The following is a 23,143-nucleotide window of genomic DNA, read 5'->3' on the forward strand; positions in this document are numbered from 1 at the left end:
ACTGGACCTCTGATGCATAAGGTAAGTCCGTCTGCGTGGAATTCCATCCTCTCAGATGCATTTTAAGGAATAAAGTAGGAGTTAAACACGCAATAGAGGCACAAGCTTTATGAGTTATATTTGAATAATTCTTCTATCAATCCAGTGAGCTCTGTTATCAACCACTGTTACATGTTTCATTCTGAGTGTTTCAGATTGTGGAAGTTTAATGATTTTATATAGCGCCTTTTCACTTTTGGGTATTACTGTGCTTCACAGTATTTGTGGTAATATGCATTGTATGTACGCATAAACCTGTGCTGTAATAAAACTGAATGAAAATGGTTAAAAAAAAAAAGATTCCGTTTGTACCTACTTCTTTATCCACGATTCTCAACGACTTGAAGTGAAGGAAGATAAACGCTTGGCTGATGAGCTGTGGGGCATCTACTGATGCTTCCCGCAGTTGTTGGACGTCAGGGCTCCAGATCTCCTCCAATGCCCAGGGGGAGAAGTTGCTGGTCAGGAGTTCTTTCAGCGCGTCAGGATACTCCTCTCCAGCAGCACTCTTTTCATCCTCCCAATATGTTTCTTCTGTATATTTTATCTTCACTAGATCGAAGCGTGTTTTGTTCTGTGGATAAAGTAGTAAGACAAATGTACCTGGCCATGAAGACTGACATGTATGAGCAACAGTTCATGGTTTCTTCTCTTCCACCCAAAAACAGTGAACGGTATATGACCTACTAATACCTCACTTACCAAACTAAAGCTTCTGAAATTCTGTAACAGGAAGGCACATTAACAAACTCTGCATCGTTTCAATATTAGACAAGATGAAAAATCAAAAGTGTCATCCCATTGGCAACAATCATTTCGAACACTGCCTAACAGAAGATTTTTTTTTTCATATTCCCCTCCTCCTAAAAGGATTTAACAGGGTTTGTAGTTACAAAATACTTTTTTCCCCTTTTTTGCGATTTGCAAAAGTTTTTCTAATTGCAAAAAGGGTTTTGCCATTCATGCCTAATTGCAATTGAGAAGAAGAACGAAAGAGTCACAAACCACTGAAAAGTTTTCAACTCCTAAAAAGAGGTGATAACTCTTTCACAAAGGGGAAGCGAGCCCTATGGGGTAACTTCCACTTCGAGGATTGCGTAGGGTGGCTGCTTGGAAGCAGGCGTGGTCCCAAACAAACATTATTTTAAAGCAGCCCCTGTTGCTTTAAGGAACAGGGGCTGATTAAAAAAGAATATTTCCCATTTGGGAATGTGAACGCAGAAATGGTGGTCTGATGTCCTTTGCAGGGCACTAGTCCTGTATTAGACTATTACAAGGAGTAACAAATAGCAACCAGCCTAATTAATATTCATTACACAGGTCGCTCTGTGCCTGATCATTTTACTGTTTGACCTATTACACGGGTGCCAAAAAGTCTGTGGTCAAATTGCACCCTCTCTTTGCGACTTGCCTAATCGTTCATCATCACATCCTAAGTCTCTGAGGGAAGGAAAGTAGCTACAAGATGGGGCTATATTGATGCCTAAGCACACATTACACCTTTCTTTTCAGTTCTTGCATTGTTTATTCCTTAGCTGCTTATCAAGTCACAGAAACAGGTACATTAGAGACAACACTCTGAGCTGAAAATGTCTACTACCACAAACATTATATATATATGATGGTTTGTGCAATATTAACCATGGAGAATATGAACGGTAAATAGTATTTTAATTGTTATTGCAATAAGTTGTTATGCACATGATCCTCTTTTACATATCTGGTTACAAAATGTCGACATCAATATTTGTACTATGTATACCTCGCTGTTATGGTATAAGGCCTATAACGGCATATCTTGGCTGTTGACAATAACATTTTGTTGTGAAAAAAAGTATATCTCCACAAAGGCTTTGGGGAATATCCCCGTGCCATAAGGGTTAGAGAGGTTATTTCAAAAGGAGTATGTCCTCCCTGGGTAGAATTTGTATCACAAAAAATACTCCATTAGACCAACTGGTGGTCAGTGGTGTTTACTTAACTAACTACACATGGGAAAAAAAGGAATTTAGGCAAAAAATAGGGGAAGGAAGAGACTATCGGGGGTCCCTCTAGTGAAAGGTTGTACCTAACTCAACCATAAATGTGGGGAGGGAAACCTTAGCATTTATTTAATTACCCTCACACACCCTAGTGGTGTCATGCTTCATCATCGGGTCACCCCGACTCCTACAAGTCAGGGTGGGCTCGACCACAGTATTGGGAGCTCTTTAGATAAATGGAGGTCAGGGGGCCTTAAAGATTAAAAATCCTCAGGCAGACCCCAGGTGTCCCTTTATTCTTGGGTCTGTCTGGGTTATTAAAAATTGAAAACATCGGGTCTGTAGGAGTGTTATGGTCCTAGGACCCTGGTGCCAACATGTTTCCGTCCTGGGTGGCCATGTAGGTCCTGGACTTTCTTCAGGGCAAAGAGTTAGCCCCTCTGAATGATTAAATAGGAGGAGAAGTCCCTATCCTATCTGTGATGCGAGGGCAGAGTAGCTACTCCTCGCGTATGTATAACAGTAAATGTATCTGTTAGCTGTTAACGTCCATCTGTGAAAATGAAAACAAAGAAATGCGACCGACAACATATAACATTAAAAGTCACAATACTATAGCAATGCTGTTGTGCTTAGTACCATTTTGGTGCGAAGTGGAGACCAGACATATGGGCATGCCATAATCATGTGCATGCTAGTGTCAACAGTCTTATCCCCTTTTGTGCCTCTCATCTCTTGATCTGTAACACATTGATCCTATGTGACAGGTATTTGTGAAGTGGCGATTTTATACGCATGCTAACACTAACTGCGTGTTAGTCTTTTGTATATACCAAAGTGTGCACCAAGTGCCAGTCTGTTATTAAAAATAACTCAGCGTATTATCCTCAGAATAGTGCCTTTTTATGAAAGATTAACCAGGTCTGTAACGTGCATACATGCATTCTTCATTTATTCTATCAATCTATACAATCACCCACATTCATTCAAAATCTTACCCTGCTGTTGGAGGGTACGAGTGTCACACAGGACCGGTAGGAAACTATGGGCGGTCCTGAGATAGTCGCGAGTAGAACGGGTGAGATGAGAAATAGTGAGAGGGAGAGATGAAAGACTCTGAAAAGTGACGCTTACAGGAAGCGATTCTGTATCTCATGAGTGCGTTCGGATCAGCATTGTGTCAGCGCCTCTAAACACTTACTTCGGTTCAAGATCTCGCCCCGCTCCTCTCACCTACTTGGGTACCGGTCCACGGCTTGTGCAGAGGAGTACTGAGGTTAAGGGTTTTTTATCTTAGTGTGAAGCGCGGGAAGGGGAGAACCGAAGTCACGCCCCTGCTAGGGTAATCGGAAATGACGTCATTACGACGATACGTGCCGATTCATGAACATGGAAAATCGGGATTTGTAGTTCAAGTTCAGCCTTAACGATAGAGTGACGTTAGAACTAACTTGAAAGCAATGTGCAAGAAAAACGTATCCAAATAAAGCACATTGAAAACTGCAAAAAACTGTTTTTTGTTTTTTTTTACAATCGCTGTAGTGTATTTGTAGTTCAGGTACTAGTGGAAGCCAGAACCAGAGGGATATTAATGATTGTGAAAACATAGTGCAACTCGATACAGTGCAATGAGGATTGTAGGGATAAATTATATTCCTCATCTAGCGAAACTTGTTCTAGTACATGAAATACATGTGTGTTTTGCTCATAACGGCATGATCCAGAGTCAAATTTGTGGCGTTAAGAGTCAAATGGAAGAACCGTTATTAAGGGAGACCGCTATTGAAAACAGATAACAGGGAAAAAGATAGTATTGTTCATTGTTGTTAGAAAAATGATATCGGACCAAGGCTAAACTAGTTGAAATGGAGAATGAGGTTCTCTAGATGTTTTTTTTGCAAGTTATGTATGTCAAACATATTGGGGTCGATTCCGATCCGTTAAAAATTTCCCCCGTACGAATCATATCCGTTTTTTTTACCGTACGTATCGTACAAGTCCCGTACAAACTGGCAAGTACGATTCGCATGTTAAAAAATCCATACGAATCGCATTGGGAAAATACCCCGACACGTCCTCGAGTCGGAAATAGTGTCCGACACGTCCCTGGACATTTTTACCTACAAATCGGGAAACTGAAGTCCGAGCGCGCAAGTACGATCCGTCCCGTCCGTCCGAATGCACAACCGTATGGAAAAAACACCGTATGGTGCGAACTCCCATAGCAACTATGGAGACGTCCAAATAGTTGCCCGCATACGCGCCGAACACCCCCCCAGCACACCCACCACGTACGCGCCGTACCCCAGCACCCCCCCATGTCCGCGCCGTACCCCCACCCCACCCGTAGGTACGGAGCATACCACCACCCCCGTAGGTACGGAGCGTACCACCACCCCCGTAGGTACGGAGCATACCACCACCCCGTAAGTACGGAGCGTCCCACCACCCCGTAGGTACGAGGCATACCCCCACCCCCCCTATGTACGGTGCGTTACGCGCTGGGGGGGGGGTTCACAGCGTACCTACGGGGGGGTGGTGGTACGCTCAGTACCTAGGGAGGGGAGGGGGGGTATGCTCCGTCCATAGGGGAGGCTGGGGGTACGGCGCGTACATACGGGGGGGCGGGTGTACGGCACGTACATACAGGGGCTGGGGGTACGCACCGTCCATACGGGGGTGGGGGCACACACCATACCCCCAGCACCCCGTATGTATGCCCCGTACACCCAGCCCCCCCCATGTACACGTCGTACCCTGGGTTCACGTATGTACGGCATGTACCGCCAGGCCCCCACACCCTGCCCGTGCCTGTACGCACCCTACCCGAGGCCCCTACACCAGCACCCTCACCCAGCCGTGTGCATGTATGAGTCGTACCAAGCCATAGCAAATGTGAGCACTGTACAACAACATGGCCGATGTACGCACCGCACAGACGCGAAAAACACACGTACTGAACCAGGACACTGCCAAACACCACATGGAGAGTCAATGAATCGCACAACACCACAAAACACGTCCAACAAGCCCAAATACACCCAATACACTGACCTGAAACAGCCAAACAGGTAAACAGAGGCCCAAAACACAACCACCCCTTATAACACACCCACCCAAAGTTCAAACACAGCCACACCCACAAATGGACCAATAAAAAGGGCCCACACACACAAACCATGAGCCTTTGCAGCAGACCCACTGCTGCCAGACCCCACAGACAACCCACAGCACCAGACTTCAACCTTTACTACACCTTACACTTGCACACCTTCACACAACCACCTTCACAAACACCCCCTCATCACATTCACACACACACCTTCACAACCCCACACACACACCCACAACCATCCACACCCACACCCCACACCATGCCCACAGACAGGAATCCAAAGTTCACAACAGCGGAGCTGGAGATTCTTGTCAACGAAATCATCAGAGTCGAGCCACAGCTCTTTGGGACATTGGTCAGACAGACCAGCGTATCTGAAAAATCAGCCATGTGGCAGAGGATCATCGAGAGGGTGAATGCTGTTGCGCCTATCAGAAGGACCAGGCATGAATGCCAAGCCAGGTGGTACGATCTGCGGAGGACGGTCCGCCGCAAAATGACCGACGAACACAACCAGGCCAACATCACTGGAGGTGGGCCGGCCCGCAGACCGGTACACTACCATCCCTGGGAGGAGAAGGTGATGCGCACGCTGCGGCCGGTGGGAGAACACGGACTAGAAGGACTCGCCGAGTCTGGTGAGTACACAAACAAATCACCCCACATGGGGGGAACCGCGTCCACAACCCAACTCCCGATAATGCACGTAACTACCCCAAAGCCATCCCCGGACGCAACCACATTCCAACAACACGCACATGCCACTATCAGCACCATGCCCCATGCACCAAGCAAGGCCATGCCAAGTCACAGGCCACACAAAACACCAACACAAGACAGGATGTCCGTGATGCCGGGAGGGGGGCCTCCAAAATCACATTGTGCAACTCTGAAGCAGACACCAATGCCCTCAGCCCATATGGCCTAGGGCAGAGCTATACAAACAGTGTGTCCCGACACGGTACTGTGTCGCCTGCAAATGGCGGCCACGTCGCAGGATGACATGGGTATGAAGGCCCAATTCGCACATAACAGCAGCTAATGAAGAGGCAACACTGTGATAGAGTGTCAGCACACACCGCCGCTGCAGCGCAGACTCAGAGACACTCTGCCCAATGGGGTCCGGGAGATTCTATACAAAGCCACATGAACAAGCCAATGGCCTTTGAATGACCAGCAAAGTATGTGTGCCCAGGAAGCTGGGCTGAGGTGACAGAGGGTGACAGACAGACGGAGGGAGTGGGAGAGAGAGGGAGGGAGACAGAGGGCGACAGAGGGAGACAGACAGAGGGAGGGGGAGGGAGAGAGGGAGGGAGACAGAGGGCGACAGAGGGCGACAGAGTGCAACAGAGGGTGACAGACAGACGGAGGGAGAGGGAGAGAGAGGGAGGGAGACAGAGGGCGACAGATGGAGACAGACAGAGGGAGGGGGAGGGAGGGCGACAGAGGGAGACAGACAGAGGGAGGGGGAGGGAGAGAGAGGGAGGGAGACAGAGGGCGACAGACAGAGGGAGGAAGAGGGAGAGAGAGGGAGGGAGACAGAGGGCGACAGAGGGAGACAGAGGGTGACAGACAGACGGAGGGAGAGGGAGAGAGAGGGAGGGAGACAGAGGGCGACAGAGGGAGACAGACAGAGGGAGGGGGAGTGAGAGAGAGGGAGGGAGACAGAGGGCGACAGAGGGAGACAGACAGAGGAAGGGGGAGGGAGAGAGAGGGAGGGAGACAGAGGGCGACAGAGGGTGACAGACAGACGGAGGGAGAGGGAGAGAGAGGGAGGGAGACAGAGGGCGACAGAGGGTGACAGACAGACGGAGGGAGAGGGAGAGGGAGAGAGAGGGAGGGAGACAGAGGGCGACAGAGGGAGACAGACAGAGGGAGGGGGAGAGAGAGGGAGGGAGACAGAGGGCGACAGAGGGAGACAGACAGAGGGAGGGGGAGGGAGAGAGAGGGAGGGAGACAGAGGGTGAGAGAGGGAGACAGACAGAGGGAGGGGGAGGGAGAGAGAGGGAGGGAGACAGAGGGCGACAGAGGGAGACAGAGTGCAACAGAGGGTGACAGACAGACGGAGGGAGAGGGAGAGAGAGGGAGGGAGACAGAGGGTGACAGAGGGCGACAGAGTGCGACAGAGGGTGACAGACAGACGGAGGGAGAGGGAGAGAGAGGGAGGGAGACAGAGGGCGACAGAGGGAGACAGACAGAGGGAGGGAATAGGGTGACAGAGGGAGGGAGAGAGAGAGACAGAGGGAGACAAAATCACCCTTGGGTGGTGTGGGCATGTCCGCCCATCAGCAGGTGGACTGTGTGCATGTTGACAATGTCTGGCAGTGCGTGAAACACCCCTCGTTCGTTTGGAAAGCACTGGCCCATGTGTTAAACTGTGCACGAGTCGATCCTCGCTGCAGGCACAAACCTAACCTCACACCCAGTATACCCACTCACTGTGTTTGTTAGAACCCAGTCACAAATGCATAAGTTTTCTACCTGCATTCTCCAATAGACATGACAAAGCAACATTTGGCCGCGTACAGTGCAACACGTAAGTCGGTCCTGCAGCGCTTGCTACGCACGCTTGCTACACTGCTCCCTGCGTTCAAAACTGATGCAACAACAAAGAGTGTGTCACACATAGGAAAAGTGTTGACAGCCGTGGCCAAGGGACATACCCATGCACCATGCACAATGCACAGGGACTTGCCAAGTACAGACAAGGTAGATGACACTTGGCCCTGCTGTAGACAGCACAAGGCAAACCTGTGACCACTGTACACTCAAACACCAACTCCACATGCCACCTACCTACCACAGGAACTCACATTCACTGTCATGCCAGCGGGCACCATGAGGGGAAAGACACATCACCTGGTCGACCCAATGACAAGTCACACCACACCCAACAGCATGCCCGGTCACACCCCCCCCCTTACACAAGCACACACCACCGGGGCAGCCAACGCAAATTGCCACTCCCACAATGGACATGTGACACAACAAGACCAATCCATAGCCAAATAAACATCCCAACACTCATTAGACAGGCCAAATAACCAGGAGTACATATCAATCTGACCCCTGCAACATACCCATCCACAAGTGTACTGTGAGAGGAATGCTAGACATATCCAACTACCCAGAGCAACTGTGCCAACTTGAATATGTATGAAACATGGATGACGCATGTAACACCATTAACATTGTCTCTCTCTCACACACAGGGGGGGAAGACACACAGGACCAGCCTCGGCGTGAGGATGTTCCCACCGGCAGCGACGACTCTCACCACAGGTGCCCAAGCACCTGTAGCACCTGCGTCAGGTACAACTGTGCCAACCACCACCCCCATTCCTGCCACATCCCAGGATACACACAGGAGCCCTGCTCGCACACAATGCAGCCAGTCTGACCAGGAGGGACGACGGACCCCGGGCACCCAGGAGGAGGCAGGTGACCCCGCAAAATGCCATCCATCAGGGGTCCCGGAGACCCGACGTGCCCACAAGGACAGGCCAGGCTCAAGTGGGCAGGGGTGGTGGGAGTGAAGGATGGCGGAGGCGCGAGCCTGACCAGCCAGCTATGTCACACGTCCGCAACATCCTGGACACATACCGGCGTGACACCAGGGGCATCAGCCAGGCCGTGGAGGCACTCAACCAGATAAAGAACGTGCAGGCCGAGCAATATGCCAGTCAACAGCAACACCAAGGACGGATGGAGGCAAGACTGGCTGAGCTCGTGGCGGTGCAAACGGACATGACCCGTGTACTCCGTCGGATTGCCGAAAACATGGGCAACCCTCCCTGTGCCACCAGGCGTAGATCACCACCAGCCACAGGGAGGGATCAGGAGGAGGAGGATTCGTCCGACGGAGAATCCCAGACATCGTCACGGCCTGCTTCTGAGGGTCCCCCCAGGAAGGTGGGTAGTCCACGCAAAAGACCGTGAGAGTCAGCGGACCATCACCATCTCCCAGGTCACCTGGCCTGGCACCTGTCCCTCTGGCGCAACAGCAGCACCTCATCCAACGCATCGCAGTTGTAAACAGCTACGTTGCCCAGGGGGCTTGGCGGCACACACCTGCAGCGGATAACCTACTCGCCAGATAAAATTCCACCCTCACCTCTGCAGCACGGACGCGCGCCGGGCGAAGCCCGGGCCAAGGGCGGGCCCATTTGAGCCCGTTAGAGGACGCTTGAGGACGGGACGGGACACCCCCCCTTAACCATCAGATAAGGTTAGTTATATTTCACCTGCTTCTTGGTGCTCCAAATATAAATATCACTGGTATCATACAATTGTGCTCCCAAGGACGCGACCCAGTCATAACCCCCGTTAGCACAATGACCTCTGTTACTGACAGGGGTCGGAAATCCATAGTTGGAACATTAGATCATTTTCTGGTGAGAGTTTCGTCTATCTTGGAAAAGGAAATCGACCAAACAGAGAAAAGCCTATCTTTGGGATCCTTGGTAGATAAACGTTCCTCTCTGGGCCATTTGGCCTATGTACACTCCCCGGTGCACAATAAAACACCGAGAATGGATTACGATGCAAACTCTGTGGTATGCGAGCTAGAAAACAGCTCTCCCCCTCATGAAGGGCATTCCCATTGCCTTCCTGAATCTGAAGGAGCCAATCTTAATACTAGACCTAGAGTGGGACAAACAAACCCCACTCAAACTGATGTCGTGACCCAGAGTGTTAAGACACGTTCTGCCACGAATTCCAAGGGAAAAATATTACCCCCAAATAATAGGGGGAATACGAATACGAAGAACCAGAGACCTAAAAGGAAACGCGGGAAATCGGCAATCGGAGGGCAAAACGCGAAGGCAAGGCGAACTATCTCCAAAGATACCTCTGAGACGATTCCTGCCCCCTCTGGAAAAGCCACCCCTGGCCCTGAAGACGGAGTATCAACATTCTCCCCTTTGATTCCATTTAAAGAGTTGCAAGACCTAGGAGATGACTTTTGGGGAAAGATAGAATCAATTTTCTACAAAACATGTCTTCCAATTTATGACAGACTGGATGCAATAGAAAATAGATTGGTTTGTTTGGAGTTGGCGCATGCATCAGCACAGACCCGTCAAAAAAATGCTAGTAATTGTCAGGTGTCTGTTAAATCGTCTGCCATGTTGCCTGACAAAAGGATTACAACTGTCAATATTGCTCCAACTTTTACTCCTACTGTAGCTAAACCCAATCTACCAACATCGGGGCAGGAATCTCGGGTTACTACTAAGAATACTGCATGTAACACAGTGAGTGCAGGGAGGGTATCAGCAAATGGAAGTCCAGTAGCTATGCTATCAGGGAGGGAAGCACTTAGTACTCCAGCAGTAAGAAAATCCCCAAGTATACACCTCCCACCAGAGTCCACACCCTATGTGGTGATACTGGCAGGGGTTAAACCTTTGGGCTCAGATAAAAGGGAGGATTATAGGGAACTGAAGAACAAGTGCGTATTTTGGCTTAACTTAAACCGCCCCTTACCCCAGCATGTTTCAGCAGAAATTCTTTTCGCCAGATGAGTTGATTGGGTAGGTCCAAAGAGGAAAACAATAGTAGGAGATTGTATAATAATCAATTTCGGGGATAAGAAGGCAGTGGAACATATCTGCAACTGGCAGAACTCCAATTCTTGTACCCCTATTCTTTCCTTGCCTTTGTCCTTTTTCTACTGTGATCACCAACAGCTTACCCCAGAAGATCGTGGTCAAAGAGGTTTTGATATTTGGGCCAGGAATAACAGAGGACCTAATGTACAGTATGAGATACCTGGGTCTTCTGGGCTGGAAGACTGTGACTGACGGCCAAACCATCCTGGTAACAGGAATATAATAACCAAACCAACCAAAAATTTCTCTGAGAAAGGGGTAGACCATCCAAACATAACTGAGGTCGATAGATCTGGTAATGAATTAAATCTGTCAGTCGGGTCAATAACAACTGACCTGTATCAGATAGGAGCGGAAAGCCGACTAATTACAGGGAAAGAGGTGGTGTCCCCGTTATACTTTCCTAGTGGCGTAGGAGGAGATATTGAGCATGGTATTAAAACCAATGTGGGCACTATTACTAAGGATAACTTGGCTTATTTAGAGAGGGATAGCTTAAGTCCTTTATTATGGAGTCTAGACACTAATAAGGGGAAAAATTGAGAGAATGGCTCACTGTCCATAATATCTTGGAACATCGCAGGTTTAGGCCCTAAAATTGCCTACCCCGAATGGATGGGTTTTATAACAAAATATGATATATGTCTCTTTCAAGAGACTTGGTCAATAGATCCTGTGTTTTGTAATGGATTCCTCAACTTCTATGTCCCAGCATTAAAAAGCACAAGAGGCCGTCCGTCTGGCGGATTAACTATGTGGCTAAGGCAGGATTTGGGGTGTCGAGTAAACCAAGGCCCAAGAACTAGTGAAGATATATTATCAGTAAAGATTGCCTCTAAGTCCGGGATTAAGTTGGAAATCTTTAATGTATATGCACGAGGCCTACCGGGGGGCAAAAAGTCTCTAGTTGTAAAGGAACTGGAAGACACAATAGACTCTTTGCCCTTGAATACTCTACCCCTAGTAGCAGGTGATTTTAATACCTCCTTTGAGCCTTTGGGTCACGATATATCACAGTTTACAGCAGATGAAGATGCCAGCTGGGGAATTCCATCCCTCGAGATTGCTCCTGTAAAAAGGTGGACAGAGGCAGCAATCCAGTTAAAAGGATTGTGCATAGGCAATCACCTGAGGGCAGCTAATGGCAGAAGTGTGTCAGATAAACTTGGAATGAATACCTTTGATAATGGCCGCAGGGCGAGTAGAATAGACTACCTGCTTGTTCACGTCAGGCTCTGGCCCCATTTTAGAGATATGAAGGTTGTCAACCGAACTGAGAGTGACCACCATCCACTTGCCTCATTATTTGATTTGTCCTTGCTTGGTAATTTACCATCCCAGAAAGGTAATCTTGAGCCCGAACAATCTGTGTCTAATAATATGCGCTATTTAAAATGGGACAGGATTGTAGAAGATCCAAAAACTATGACAGCAATTAACGAAGAAGTAACTGGTGCATTACAAGTACCTGGTATAGCTGTAGAGGGCCGGAGCTCTTGCCAGACTGTGGTGGAAGTTCACAATAGACTTTTTGAGGGTCTGAGGAAATATTTTGTTAAACCTAATACAAAAAGAACCTTCAAGCACCACAACAAAGAGGGATGGTATAATCTCGATTGCAGGAACGCCCGAGTTGAACTCGGCAGTGTCCTTAAACTGAAAGACCCAATACTGGTAAGATCTGCCAGGTCATATTATAGGAAGACATTGAAGGAGGCAAAGGAAATGTGGGATAATGAAATGTGGAAGGATCTCCTTGATGCTTGCAGGCGTAAGAATAGCAAGCAATTCTGGGATATATATAAATGGGATAGGGGTGGCATACCAGAACGTCCACAGAATAACGTGGCCCAGAATGCGTGGGTTGATTACTTCAAACCCCAGTATGCCGCACCCTGTGAAGAAATCCCTAGTGATACTTTTAGCCATGTCTACTACGATAAGGCAATATTTTCATTAACAGATGTAGGAAGGGCTTTAGATAAAGTGTTCGGGGGTAAAGCACCTGGCATGGACGGAATTCCAGCGGATGTGTTTATTGGTGATAGACACCTTTGGTGTAGTTATATTATGCGTCTTGCTAATGCAATTGCCCAGGGAGCTGATATCCCCTCTTCGTGGAAGGGCGCAGAAATTGTCCCAGTATTTAAAAAGGGGGATAAGTCTATTGCGGGTAACTACAGGCCAATCAGTCTAATAGATTCGATACAGAAGATTATTGGCCGAATGATCCTACATGAGATCCTAACATGGACAGAAGATCGGGAAATTCTAAGTCCAATGCAGGCAGGATTCCGATCTCGGATAAGTACTATTGACCAAGTTTTCTGTTTTGTTATCCTGTATTGGAAGACGGTGGTCCTAGGAAAGGGTGCCTTATATGCAGTGTTTGTGGACCTAAAAGCGGCTTTCGACCTGGTCCCACGTAGAAAGCTCTGGCAGGTCCTGAGAGAAATGGGAATTGCACCTGAACTCCTCTCCGTGGTTGTCCGCTTGCATGAGGGAAATGTCGCTCGGGTGCGTTGGGGGGGTGTGGGTGAGGTGACAGAGGACTTTCCGGTTGGCAGGGGCGTGCGGCAGGGGTGCGTTTTGGCGCCGACCCTGTTCTCGCTCTTTGTCAACGGGGTGGCCGACTTCCTCTCGCTGACCCCCACCGACGCGCCGGTATTGGCAGGGTCACGTATCCCCATCCTCATGTTCGCGGATGATACGTTGATTATTTCCAAGACCCCAAGTGGTCTACAAAAGGCTCTTGGGCGTTTTGAAGAGTTCTGCAAAGCGAGGGGCCTGGAAGTTAATACCGAAAAAACGAAGTTCATGTCATTTAATGTTCACAAATCTCATAAGGGAAGGATCTATATGAATAAGCTACCCTTGGAGGAGGTTTCCTCATTTACATACTTGGGCATTACATTGCAGAAAGATATACGCTGGGGCTGCCAATTAGACCGTGCCGCATTAATACACAAGCAAAAATCAGGTGTTCTTCTCTCTAGATTCAAAACCTCATTTACAAAACCAATCTCACCAGTATTAGAAGTCTATGGGACGATGGTTCTGAGTTCATGCTTATATGGGGCTGAGCTCTGGGGTTTTGGCAATCTGAACAGCCTGACGGTGCTTGAAAATGCGTTCTTACGCAAGATTACAAATCTCCCTTCTAGCACACCATTGCGACCTCTATTATTGGACCTTGGTAAAAAGCCACTCGAACATCTTGTAAAGCTTCGCCCAATACTTTATTGGCGCTGGCTTTGGTGTACAGGTGAATTTGTCCATTACAGGAGTGGTTTTGTGGATTTAATAAAATCTGACTCATTCCACAAAATACCTTGGCTGCGTGGGATTAAATCTCTCCTGGGTAGCATAGGCCTGATTGAACTTTGGAATGACCCAGTAAATGCTGTTTTCCCATCTAAGGAAAAGCTGAAAACAATGTATTGGGAATGGGTATATAAGGTAGAAACTACCCAAGGTCTTTCCACCCATCTATCATGTCGATTTCTCGATCTAAAAGTTCACCCATCCCTAGAGAGGTACTGGGACAAAATCGAAAAAACCCTTGATCGCAAATTGTATTTTCAGATACGGGTGGGTACTCTACCCGTTGCTGAATTTACCTCTAGATGGGGGGGGGCCAACAAAATAAAAACGACAAGTTTTATAGATGCGTAGAAGAATGTGAATCCGTAGGACATGTACTATTTTTTTGTCCCATGTATGTAGTACCTCGAAAAATATGGATAAAACCCATCTGTAGACTTTTGGGCACTAGGAGATATGCTATAGCTCTCCGTATTTTGTGCACAGATTCCGCACCCCCAATTTGTATAGCCGTGGCTATGTTTTTAGGGTGGGCTTGGGGCATAAGGTCAAAAGCCCTGAGACATGTTGCAATTTTGAAGTAACTCCAACCATGCATACCCCGGGGTCTGAGTCTGGCACAGGACACACATGGGTCACAATGTATCATCCAATACAGACATGGAGCACCATACTCACCCGTGATAGGCCCAACCAGCTGAGGGGGTGCCTGCACAACTGTGCGGACAGGCCTATTTTAAAGAGCAACAGTCATGCGCAGAGGTCAGGGATCATGTGGAGTGTCCTGGGGTGGGAGTCCCAGGTATGTGTAGCCAGGTGGGGGAACTATGTCCTGCAAGCAGGAGTCAGGTGGATGTGGAGAATGGTGACCAGGCCAAGGTTGGATGCATGGAGATGGCACAATGGGGTCTTGGATGACAGTGCCACATGGTTGTGTTGGGGGCGTGGTCGTGGGCTGCATCCTGAGTGTGGCCGTGGATTGTGAAGGTCATCCTGCAGATGACAGTGATCCATTGCCGCTATCCCTGTTGGACGGTGATGTGGCTGGGTTGCCGGATGTTGAAGCAGAGCTGTGCAGATGCACCCTGGATGTGGACAAGTGTCATGGGAGGTGTAAGGTACTTCTCCCAAGAGTGCAGGGTAGGATTGGACATGGATGTCGAAGTTGACCTGGGGGATGGTCTGTCTTGCCTTGAGGTGGATCGAACAGTGGACCGTTTGCATAATGCAGAGTGTTCTGAGGCCTGAGGTACAGATGCTGGTGATCAGCATAGCACATGTGAGTAGGCATTCCATGATGCACACCAGCTCGTGTGCGTGGACACTGTGTGCCTGTGCAGGGCCCTTGCGGGTGGGACACAAGCAGTTGACCCAGCTGTAAGGGGACAATCCGCAGGTGAACACCCCAGTCGTGTACAAGTCCAGCATCAGGTGGCCAACGGGCAGCCATCTGCCAATGGATACCATGCATTATTCAATATGGGAACTGGCAAGGACTGCGTCTGTGGGGAGGGTGAGGAGCACCTGCCTGTCAATGGGACACCAGATGATGATGAGATGCAGTGCGCATGTCATGGTGTAGAGGGGGATCCTGGACACATTGTAGACTGACACGCTGAGACATGATACCTGTGCCATGTGTCCCACAACGACACCATACTATATGCAGAGGCCTGGAGTACCACTCACATGGCCATGTTGGGGTACAGAGCCGGTGGGGAGTAGGAGGGACATGACCTGGTTGGTGTGACAGGGCCTGGAAGGCGTGCCAGCGCTGTGTAGGCAGTTGGAGTTGCACACTCATTATGCAAAGGTGTTGTGTGGGCGATGAGCGCATGCCTGAGTGCATGCAACAGATGTATTGGATGGACATTGCTTGGTGGGTGGCCTCAACATCATGGTGTAGCGTGATGTGGCACATGCAAGGACATGAGGCAAGTGCAATGTGCACGTAGCATGTGCAGACGGTCCAGCCTTTGCCACCGCAACTGTGTCACACACAAGCAGATTACACCAAAATGAATGTTTGGAGGGAGGAAGGGGGGTGCGTCTTAGAGGCGTGTGTGTGAAGGCAAATCGAGAAACTCTGTGTGCCCTTGCTGCAGGGCCTGCAGCAGCGGGCGCCATGTCCTGGAAACCATGCCACAAGTTGCACACTAACACAAGCATGTCAGAAAGGACTACTGCATAAGGTGTATGAGAAGGGAGGAGTGTCTGGTTCAACATGGCACACACACAGACAATGGATGCACATGCAGCAAAGTGGCCGTTGTGGGGACTGAGATGGCAAAATACCTACACAGCCATGTACATCGTGCACAATACATATCATAATCCCTGACAAACAGCTTGCATCTTGCTACTCTACACATAGACTCATATGCACAATCTGTGACAACTATGCCAGACATGCCGCATGCACAGTGGCAAGAGACCTGCATTGACAGAGATGAGGCACCTTGGAGGCTGAGGGACACCTTTATAAGTCATGTTTGCCGGAAGGCAAATGCATCAATATTAACAGATGCACAGGTCATGTGGATGAACATGTGGAACCTGCACTAACACCCCCCTTTGCACCACAGATGCAGGAAACCCATAGAACTGGCACACAAGTGACAGGTTTGAGGCAAACACCCCGTGCTGCTCACGGAGAGGCTGCAATTCACCATTGAACCACTAATGTGGATGTCCCACACTATGTCAACCCGGTGCATCCCGTATGTTTCCGAGGGCAGTGTTGCACACATTGATGCCTTCATCACAATCCAAAATCACATTACAGATGACTGTCACCAAGTGTGACTATCAATTCAGGTGAATCCAGCTCCATGTCATGTGACCCATGGTGATTCTACATGTATGCTAAGTAACCAAACATGAACAGGAGCAGTGCACACACATTGCAAACACATAGCACACCCAAAAAGCCGTGGTGCATCCCTTACCCTAAGGTGATTTTTCGACATGTCCGTGCATGTTACGCTGATTCAGCACACGTTGCTGTATACATGAGGAATAGCAGGAGCACAACACACGCGTGTTCGGACCGTATCACCATGGCGTACGCCTACGGCGACACAACCATAGTGGTACGGACCCTACACACGCGTGTACGGACCGTATTACCATGGTGTACGCCTACGGCGACACAACCATAGTGGTACAGACCCTACACACGCGTGTACGGACCGTATCACCATGGCGTACGCCTACGGCGACACAACCATAGTGGTACGGACCCTACACACGCGTGTACGGACCGTATCACCATGGCGTACGCCTACGGCGACACAACCATAGTGGTACGGACCCTACACACGCGTGTACGGACCGTATCACCATGGCGTACGCCTACGGCGACACAACCTTAGTGGTACGGACCCTACACACGCGTGTACGGACCGTATCACCATGGCGTACACCTACGGCGACACATCCATAGTGGTACGGTCCCTACACACGCGTGTATGGACCGTATCACCATGGCGTATGCCTACGGCGACACAACCATAGTGGTACGGTCCCTACACACACGTGTACGGACCGTATCACTGGAGTAGTAGTGCCCTAGGGGCGTGGAATGCTCCGTACCTGTGTGTGTATAGCGAAATTACATAGAGGACACATGAGGGACAATTATAAGGGCCTAAATGCATGCTGGTTGTCATGGAGACCCAGTTTCAAGTTCACATTTTTTCAACAGGTGGCCAGCAGAAGTCGGTTGGAGACAATATACAAAGTTGCAAAGTGGTTGTTGACTTGACATCATGCTCATTTTTTTAAACATGCAAAGGCACCCACTGGGGTAGGTTTAAAGGGATTGGAGGAAACGTAGGATGCAAATGAGATTGACCAATCACTCTGTACTCCTGTAAATGAAACAGGCCTGCAAGGCAAATATAAGGCAGCCAGGCCCCATTAGAGAGCACTTGCCTGCACAACCTTTCATTCCACACCACTGCTGCTGCTCGTGATTCCTCTGGCACCATGTCCAGGTCTGTGGAGAGGGCCCAGCCATTCACACAGGAGGAGAACCAGGCCCTGCTGGACGTGATCCTCCCACAGTACCCTTGCCTGTATGGGAGACCAGGGGAGCAGGTAAGTGCTGACTCCATTAGCTTAGACTGTGCCCCTGGTTTGTGACTGTCACTTCTGGCATTGTGTCCAGGTGTGACAGACATGCAATGTTCTTTAGAGTGGGTCCCAGGGGGGGCTATGCCTCATGTCTCCCATGCAGAGCATGCTGTAGTGCATGTCTGCGCTCCTCACTTGCATAATGCTCACTGTGACAAGCACTGCATGGTGCATGCCACATTCAGCCTGGCTAATCCTCTTGGGAATGTTGTTTCTACAGTCCTGATGTGATTCTGTGTTCCCCCCAGGGAGACAGGTGACTGTACCCACAGATGTGTGTGAGTTGAGTGTACCTGTGGTGAGAGTGTCCAAATGATGTGTCCGTCCCCTGGACATTGGTGTGTGTGTAAGTCCCCTGTCATGTGGGTGAGTGTCTATGTGGAGTGTTGCACCCCTGCTGCATGAGGGATGCATATACCCTACCCATCTCATGTGAGCAGGGAGCAGTGCTGTGTGTCTGACGTGCTGAGCCTGCCCCACACCTGTGACACCCCCCGGTCTAGTGCCACATGTGCAGAGTGATATTTGTACCCGCATTTGCCAATGGCAGGTGATTGTCCTGTGCCTGTGTGTGTCTGTGTACCCTGCTGAGGTTGCGCCAGTGGCCTGGGGCATGTGACTGCTTTGAGGTGCTGTACATAATCGTGGTGTAGCTTGTGATGCACAGTGTGAGCCGGGATCAGTGATTGTGTTGCACCCCTCATTCCACCTGTGTACTTTCAATGCCATGTCGTGCATTTGGCCTTCCCCAGATGATAATGTCCCTATGATGAAGGTGCAATGATTTTGCTGCATACTATGCCCTGTTCAAACCAGCCAAATTGTTCACATGTGTGTCTCTGTGACATGTAGCAGGTGTATTGATGTTGTCTCACTTTGTCATCCTCACAGGTAGGCGTCGATGCCAAGGGGGAGATCTGGAAGAGAGCCGTCAGTGCCGTGAGGTCGGTGGAGGGTCGGAGGCGGCGCCTGCCCCAGGTGAGGAAACGCTGGCAGGATATCCGGTGCTGGACCAGGAGGATCGCCCGGGTCCTGCTGGGGGACTCACCTGAGAGCCACAAGAACCGTGGGCGCCGGCGCCTGACCCACCAGATGAAGCGAGTGCTGGCGGTGGTCTTCCCTGACTTGGATAGGCGCCTAGCGGAGAAGCAGCAGCAGGAAGGGGGGAGGTACATGTGTGTTTGTTGTGTGTCACCAGCTTTTGTAAGTGCGCAGTTGCATGGATACACTGGCAGGGTTCATATGTGCAGTACATATCCTGTTCCCCAAAGTAAACCGGTGCTGTTCTTCCTCCCTTCCCCTCCTTGACACGTGTTCCCTGGTCTGTGTGTAGTCACTCTTGCACAAGGTCATCTAGGCTGCCAGTTAATCCAAGTGCCCAATGCTTGCAGCATCGTGTGTGGGGGTGGTGTGTAACATGTGTTGGGACCTTGCCTGTGCCCTGGCCAGTTCAGTCAATGTGGGGTCCATGTTAGTTGGCACTGATGCTGAGTCCTGACATAGGAGTGTGTCTGAAAAGTGTACTGCCTTGCAGCATGCATGACCGATGTTGTGGCCTCAGACATGATGTGCATGAGTGGGAGATATGCATAGTGCAGGGACGTTTGCTTCTGTTGCAGTCATATCCATCCCGGACCATGGAGGAGTGTGGCCACTACAGTCCGCTGGGGCACCTTTTCCTAGGTATCATGTGTGTCATCCAAAAATGTGGACATTCACTGTGTCTTCAGCATAGGTTGGGCTCGGTGGCATTGTACCCTGGCCTAATGTGTATATACGTAAAGTGTGCTACATGTGTCCACTGTACAGGGTGACCCAATTTGGCTTGTGCATACTCACAGTGGCCGGTGCCAGTGTGTTTTGGTACAACTATCTGATGATGGTGGTTTGTCAATTTTATGTGTGGACAGGCGCACAAGGGTTAGTACGTGTACAATCAGGATTTATTGAAGGGCATTTTAGTAATCCCTGAGTAAGAGGTGTAAGTACTCCCTCTGTGTCACTCACATTGTCTCAGGTAGGGGGGGTTTGTGCGTGTAAGGCCTACATGTCCAAACCGTATGTGTCCTTGCCAGGTCTGGCCTGTGTGTGATGATTGTCTGGACATACACTCAACATGCAGTGACCCAGTCATGTTGGGCAGGGTTTAATGTATTTGCTAAGCAGCATGTGCCAAAAGTTACAAGACATGGTTCCTGCTCATCCCTTTTTTGGCTACGGTGTGTGGTCCAGATGCTGTACTCGACTGTCCCCAGAGACTTGCTCCTCTGTCTAATTTGATATCAAGTTCTTTGCTGTTGTGTCATGCTCTCCATTGTTTCTCAGTGGCATGGTGGGTCAACCAACTGTGTGGTGCAGGGCCTACATATGTGCGTAGTATTGTAGATTGTGAGAAGTTGGCCTGATGTATGATGTCACTAGTTATAGTGTACACCTTATATCAGTCCAAATACCCTTATGGTGATTGGTTGTAAAGTCAACCTTATAGACCAGCTATCCTAGTGGTAGCATGGACAAGAGCAGTCTTAGGCTAAACTCTGAATGGCATGTGAAGCCAGCTGTGATACCATATATAATCCCTTGAATACCAAATGAAAGGACACCACAACAGATATATATATAAAATAAAGTGTATTTATTCTAGTCAAACCCTCAGCACTCTTTATGAGATTAGAGGTAAGTACAACACAGTCTTATTTAAGCATACATTAAGTCACACAGGTAAGTAATACAGTTAGGCCCTAGGGGCCACGCAAACCATATACTAAGTAGGTGGTATAAGAACCACTGTCACGGAAATAGAATAGGCCTAGGCCTAGGGAATCGCTGGGGCTACACTACACTAGCGTTAGTTAGGAAGTGGGAGGCCCACGGGATTCGTGTGCAGAGTGGAAACACTCACGCGTAATGCGTAAAAGTCAATAGCAATAGTACAGTTTAGAAAACGGTAGATTTAGGACACTTCCGGAGTAGCTAGGAAGTTGAGACTTGAAAACTAGACACTAGGATAGTCACTATCCTGATGAGCACCGGAGTACCCAAGTTACCTAGCCCACAGGCTGCGGGTGCATAGGGGTGAAGATGCGTCGTTTTCGTCGTCGACTCCTATGGATGCCTGAAGAAAGATGCTGACAGGCAGTCAGTGAAGAGTGTCCGGTGGATCCCAAGGCTGGGATCAAGAAGAAAGGAAACCTGCAAGCAGAAGGGACAGAGTCAAGGTCACTAGCCAGTGACCACGTGGAACCAGGAAGGAACCAGGCGATGTCGTGAAGATTTGCAGGTGAAGGTGAAGCTTGTCGCTGCAGCCAGGAGGACCAGGAAGCGTCGAGGACGACCAGGACCCGGAGGCGAGCTGTCCCACGAAGGCTCTTGCTGTCGGCGGCGTCGAAGTTGGACTAGGACTCACCAAGCCTTGGCAAGCGGAACCCACGAAGAACGAAGGACTTGCTTCTGATGCAGACCAGGAAGGTCTGGGGTGCTTCTTCTTTGCAGAGAAGCGGGAGCCAGTCTGGAGGAGCCAAACCAGCGCAGAAGATTTCAGGGTGCGTCGTCACAGAGGCCACTAGCCAGCGGGCAAGCAACCGGACAGACGCGGCAAGCAGGAAAATGCTGAAGGGCCCCACGCAGGACTCGTGGAGTGTGGGGGGCTGATCTTCGGTGCAGATGGTGCTTGGGGTTGGGGCTTCTCAATCCCCGGTGCACAACTTCGAGGGTACCTCAGAAGCTGCGCTGTAAGTTACTAGCCACTTTTTCCAGGTAGCCGGTCCCACGTCGCTCGTCGCCTCCACGGATCTCAGCTCTGCTGCAGATGTGGATGAGGGTCGGAGAAGTCTGGAAGTCAAGGCTCTGGTCGGGCTCTGCAGTCGGTTCCTCGTAGAACGGTCGCAAAGCAAAGGGTAGTCTCTTGATGGTGCCTGTTTGCACAGGGTAGCCACTCCTTGGCTACAAGGGAGATTCTTCAGTCTTCTTCTTTCGTCGAATGTCGAAGGTCCAGAGTTTCTGTTCAGTTTTGCAGGTTCAGGATAATCTAAAGTCTTGAGGCCCAACTCCCACTCTTATACTAATCTGGGGGGCTGGGATACCTGCTAGGTCACGCCTTATGGGTGGGACCTGGGAGGGGGTGGTTACACCCACTTCCCTTTGTCCAGTTTCGCACCAGAGCTGGGGCTGGAGTGCCCCAGCGCCGGTTTGAACTGGACTATGCAAGGAACACCTTGTGTGCCCCAGGCATGTCTCATTCCTTTCAGCCCACCCTGCCCCAATACACTAAAGGCTGTCTGGGGAGGTGCTAGCACCTCCCCAAGCAGGAAACCTATTGTCCAGGCCTCCCTGGCTGGGATCACTCCCAGCTGCAGGAGGTCAGACTTGTGTCGTGGCAGCAGCATCCATTTTGTGATGCTGAGGCTTTGGTCAGAGGCTAACAGTTGAAGTATGATTTTAACATGTCTTTCCCTCTAGAAGGGGGGAATAATATTCTCATGTCCAGAAATGGCATGGGGGTATTATCCCACAGTGTTAGACACCTTACACGACATGTTTCGATAAAGCCAAACCATAGTTACCATAACCGTCTAAGATTATAAGGCACTTTAAGAGTATATGGTAGGCTATATCATAGAACAGCTATAAGGACAAGGTTCCGAAAGCTGCAGACAGGCTCAGCTCATGCTAGAGCACCATCTCACATGTTACCAAGCACTCTGCCTCCAGGATTGTCAAGGCCTGCCATAGGAGTGACTGATAGGTACACATGTGTCTATATGTAAGTTAGGTATAGGAATACTACACCTAAGCAAGGGGTGATTACACGACCTTGCCCCAGCTGAGTGATCAGCCAGTTGTGTCAAAATGGAAGGCCAGGCCAGGGGTGGCATAATACATGCTGCAGCCCCTGGTAGGCCTAGGGTACACCTATGCCCTGGGTACCTAGG

At 49.7% G+C, this 23,143-nt stretch overlaps 1 protein-coding gene across 1 annotated transcript in view; it reads right to left on the reverse strand.

The window, feature by feature from the left end:
* Positions 1-23,143, reverse strand: part of LRRC43 (leucine rich repeat containing 43) — a 528,148-nt gene that overhangs the window by 416,304 nt on the left and 88,701 nt on the right. The window contains exon 2 of the mRNA XM_085632775.1: positions 356-613. Coding sequence (XP_085488901.1) covers positions 356-613 — 258 coding nt within the window. The remainder of the gene's footprint in view (positions 1-355; positions 614-23,143) is intronic.

The sequence above is a fragment of the Triturus cristatus genome, chromosome 11, assembly GCF_964204655.1.
Source record: "Triturus cristatus chromosome 11, aTriCri1.1, whole genome shotgun sequence".
NCBI lineage: Eukaryota > Metazoa > Chordata > Amphibia > Caudata > Salamandridae > Triturus > Triturus cristatus.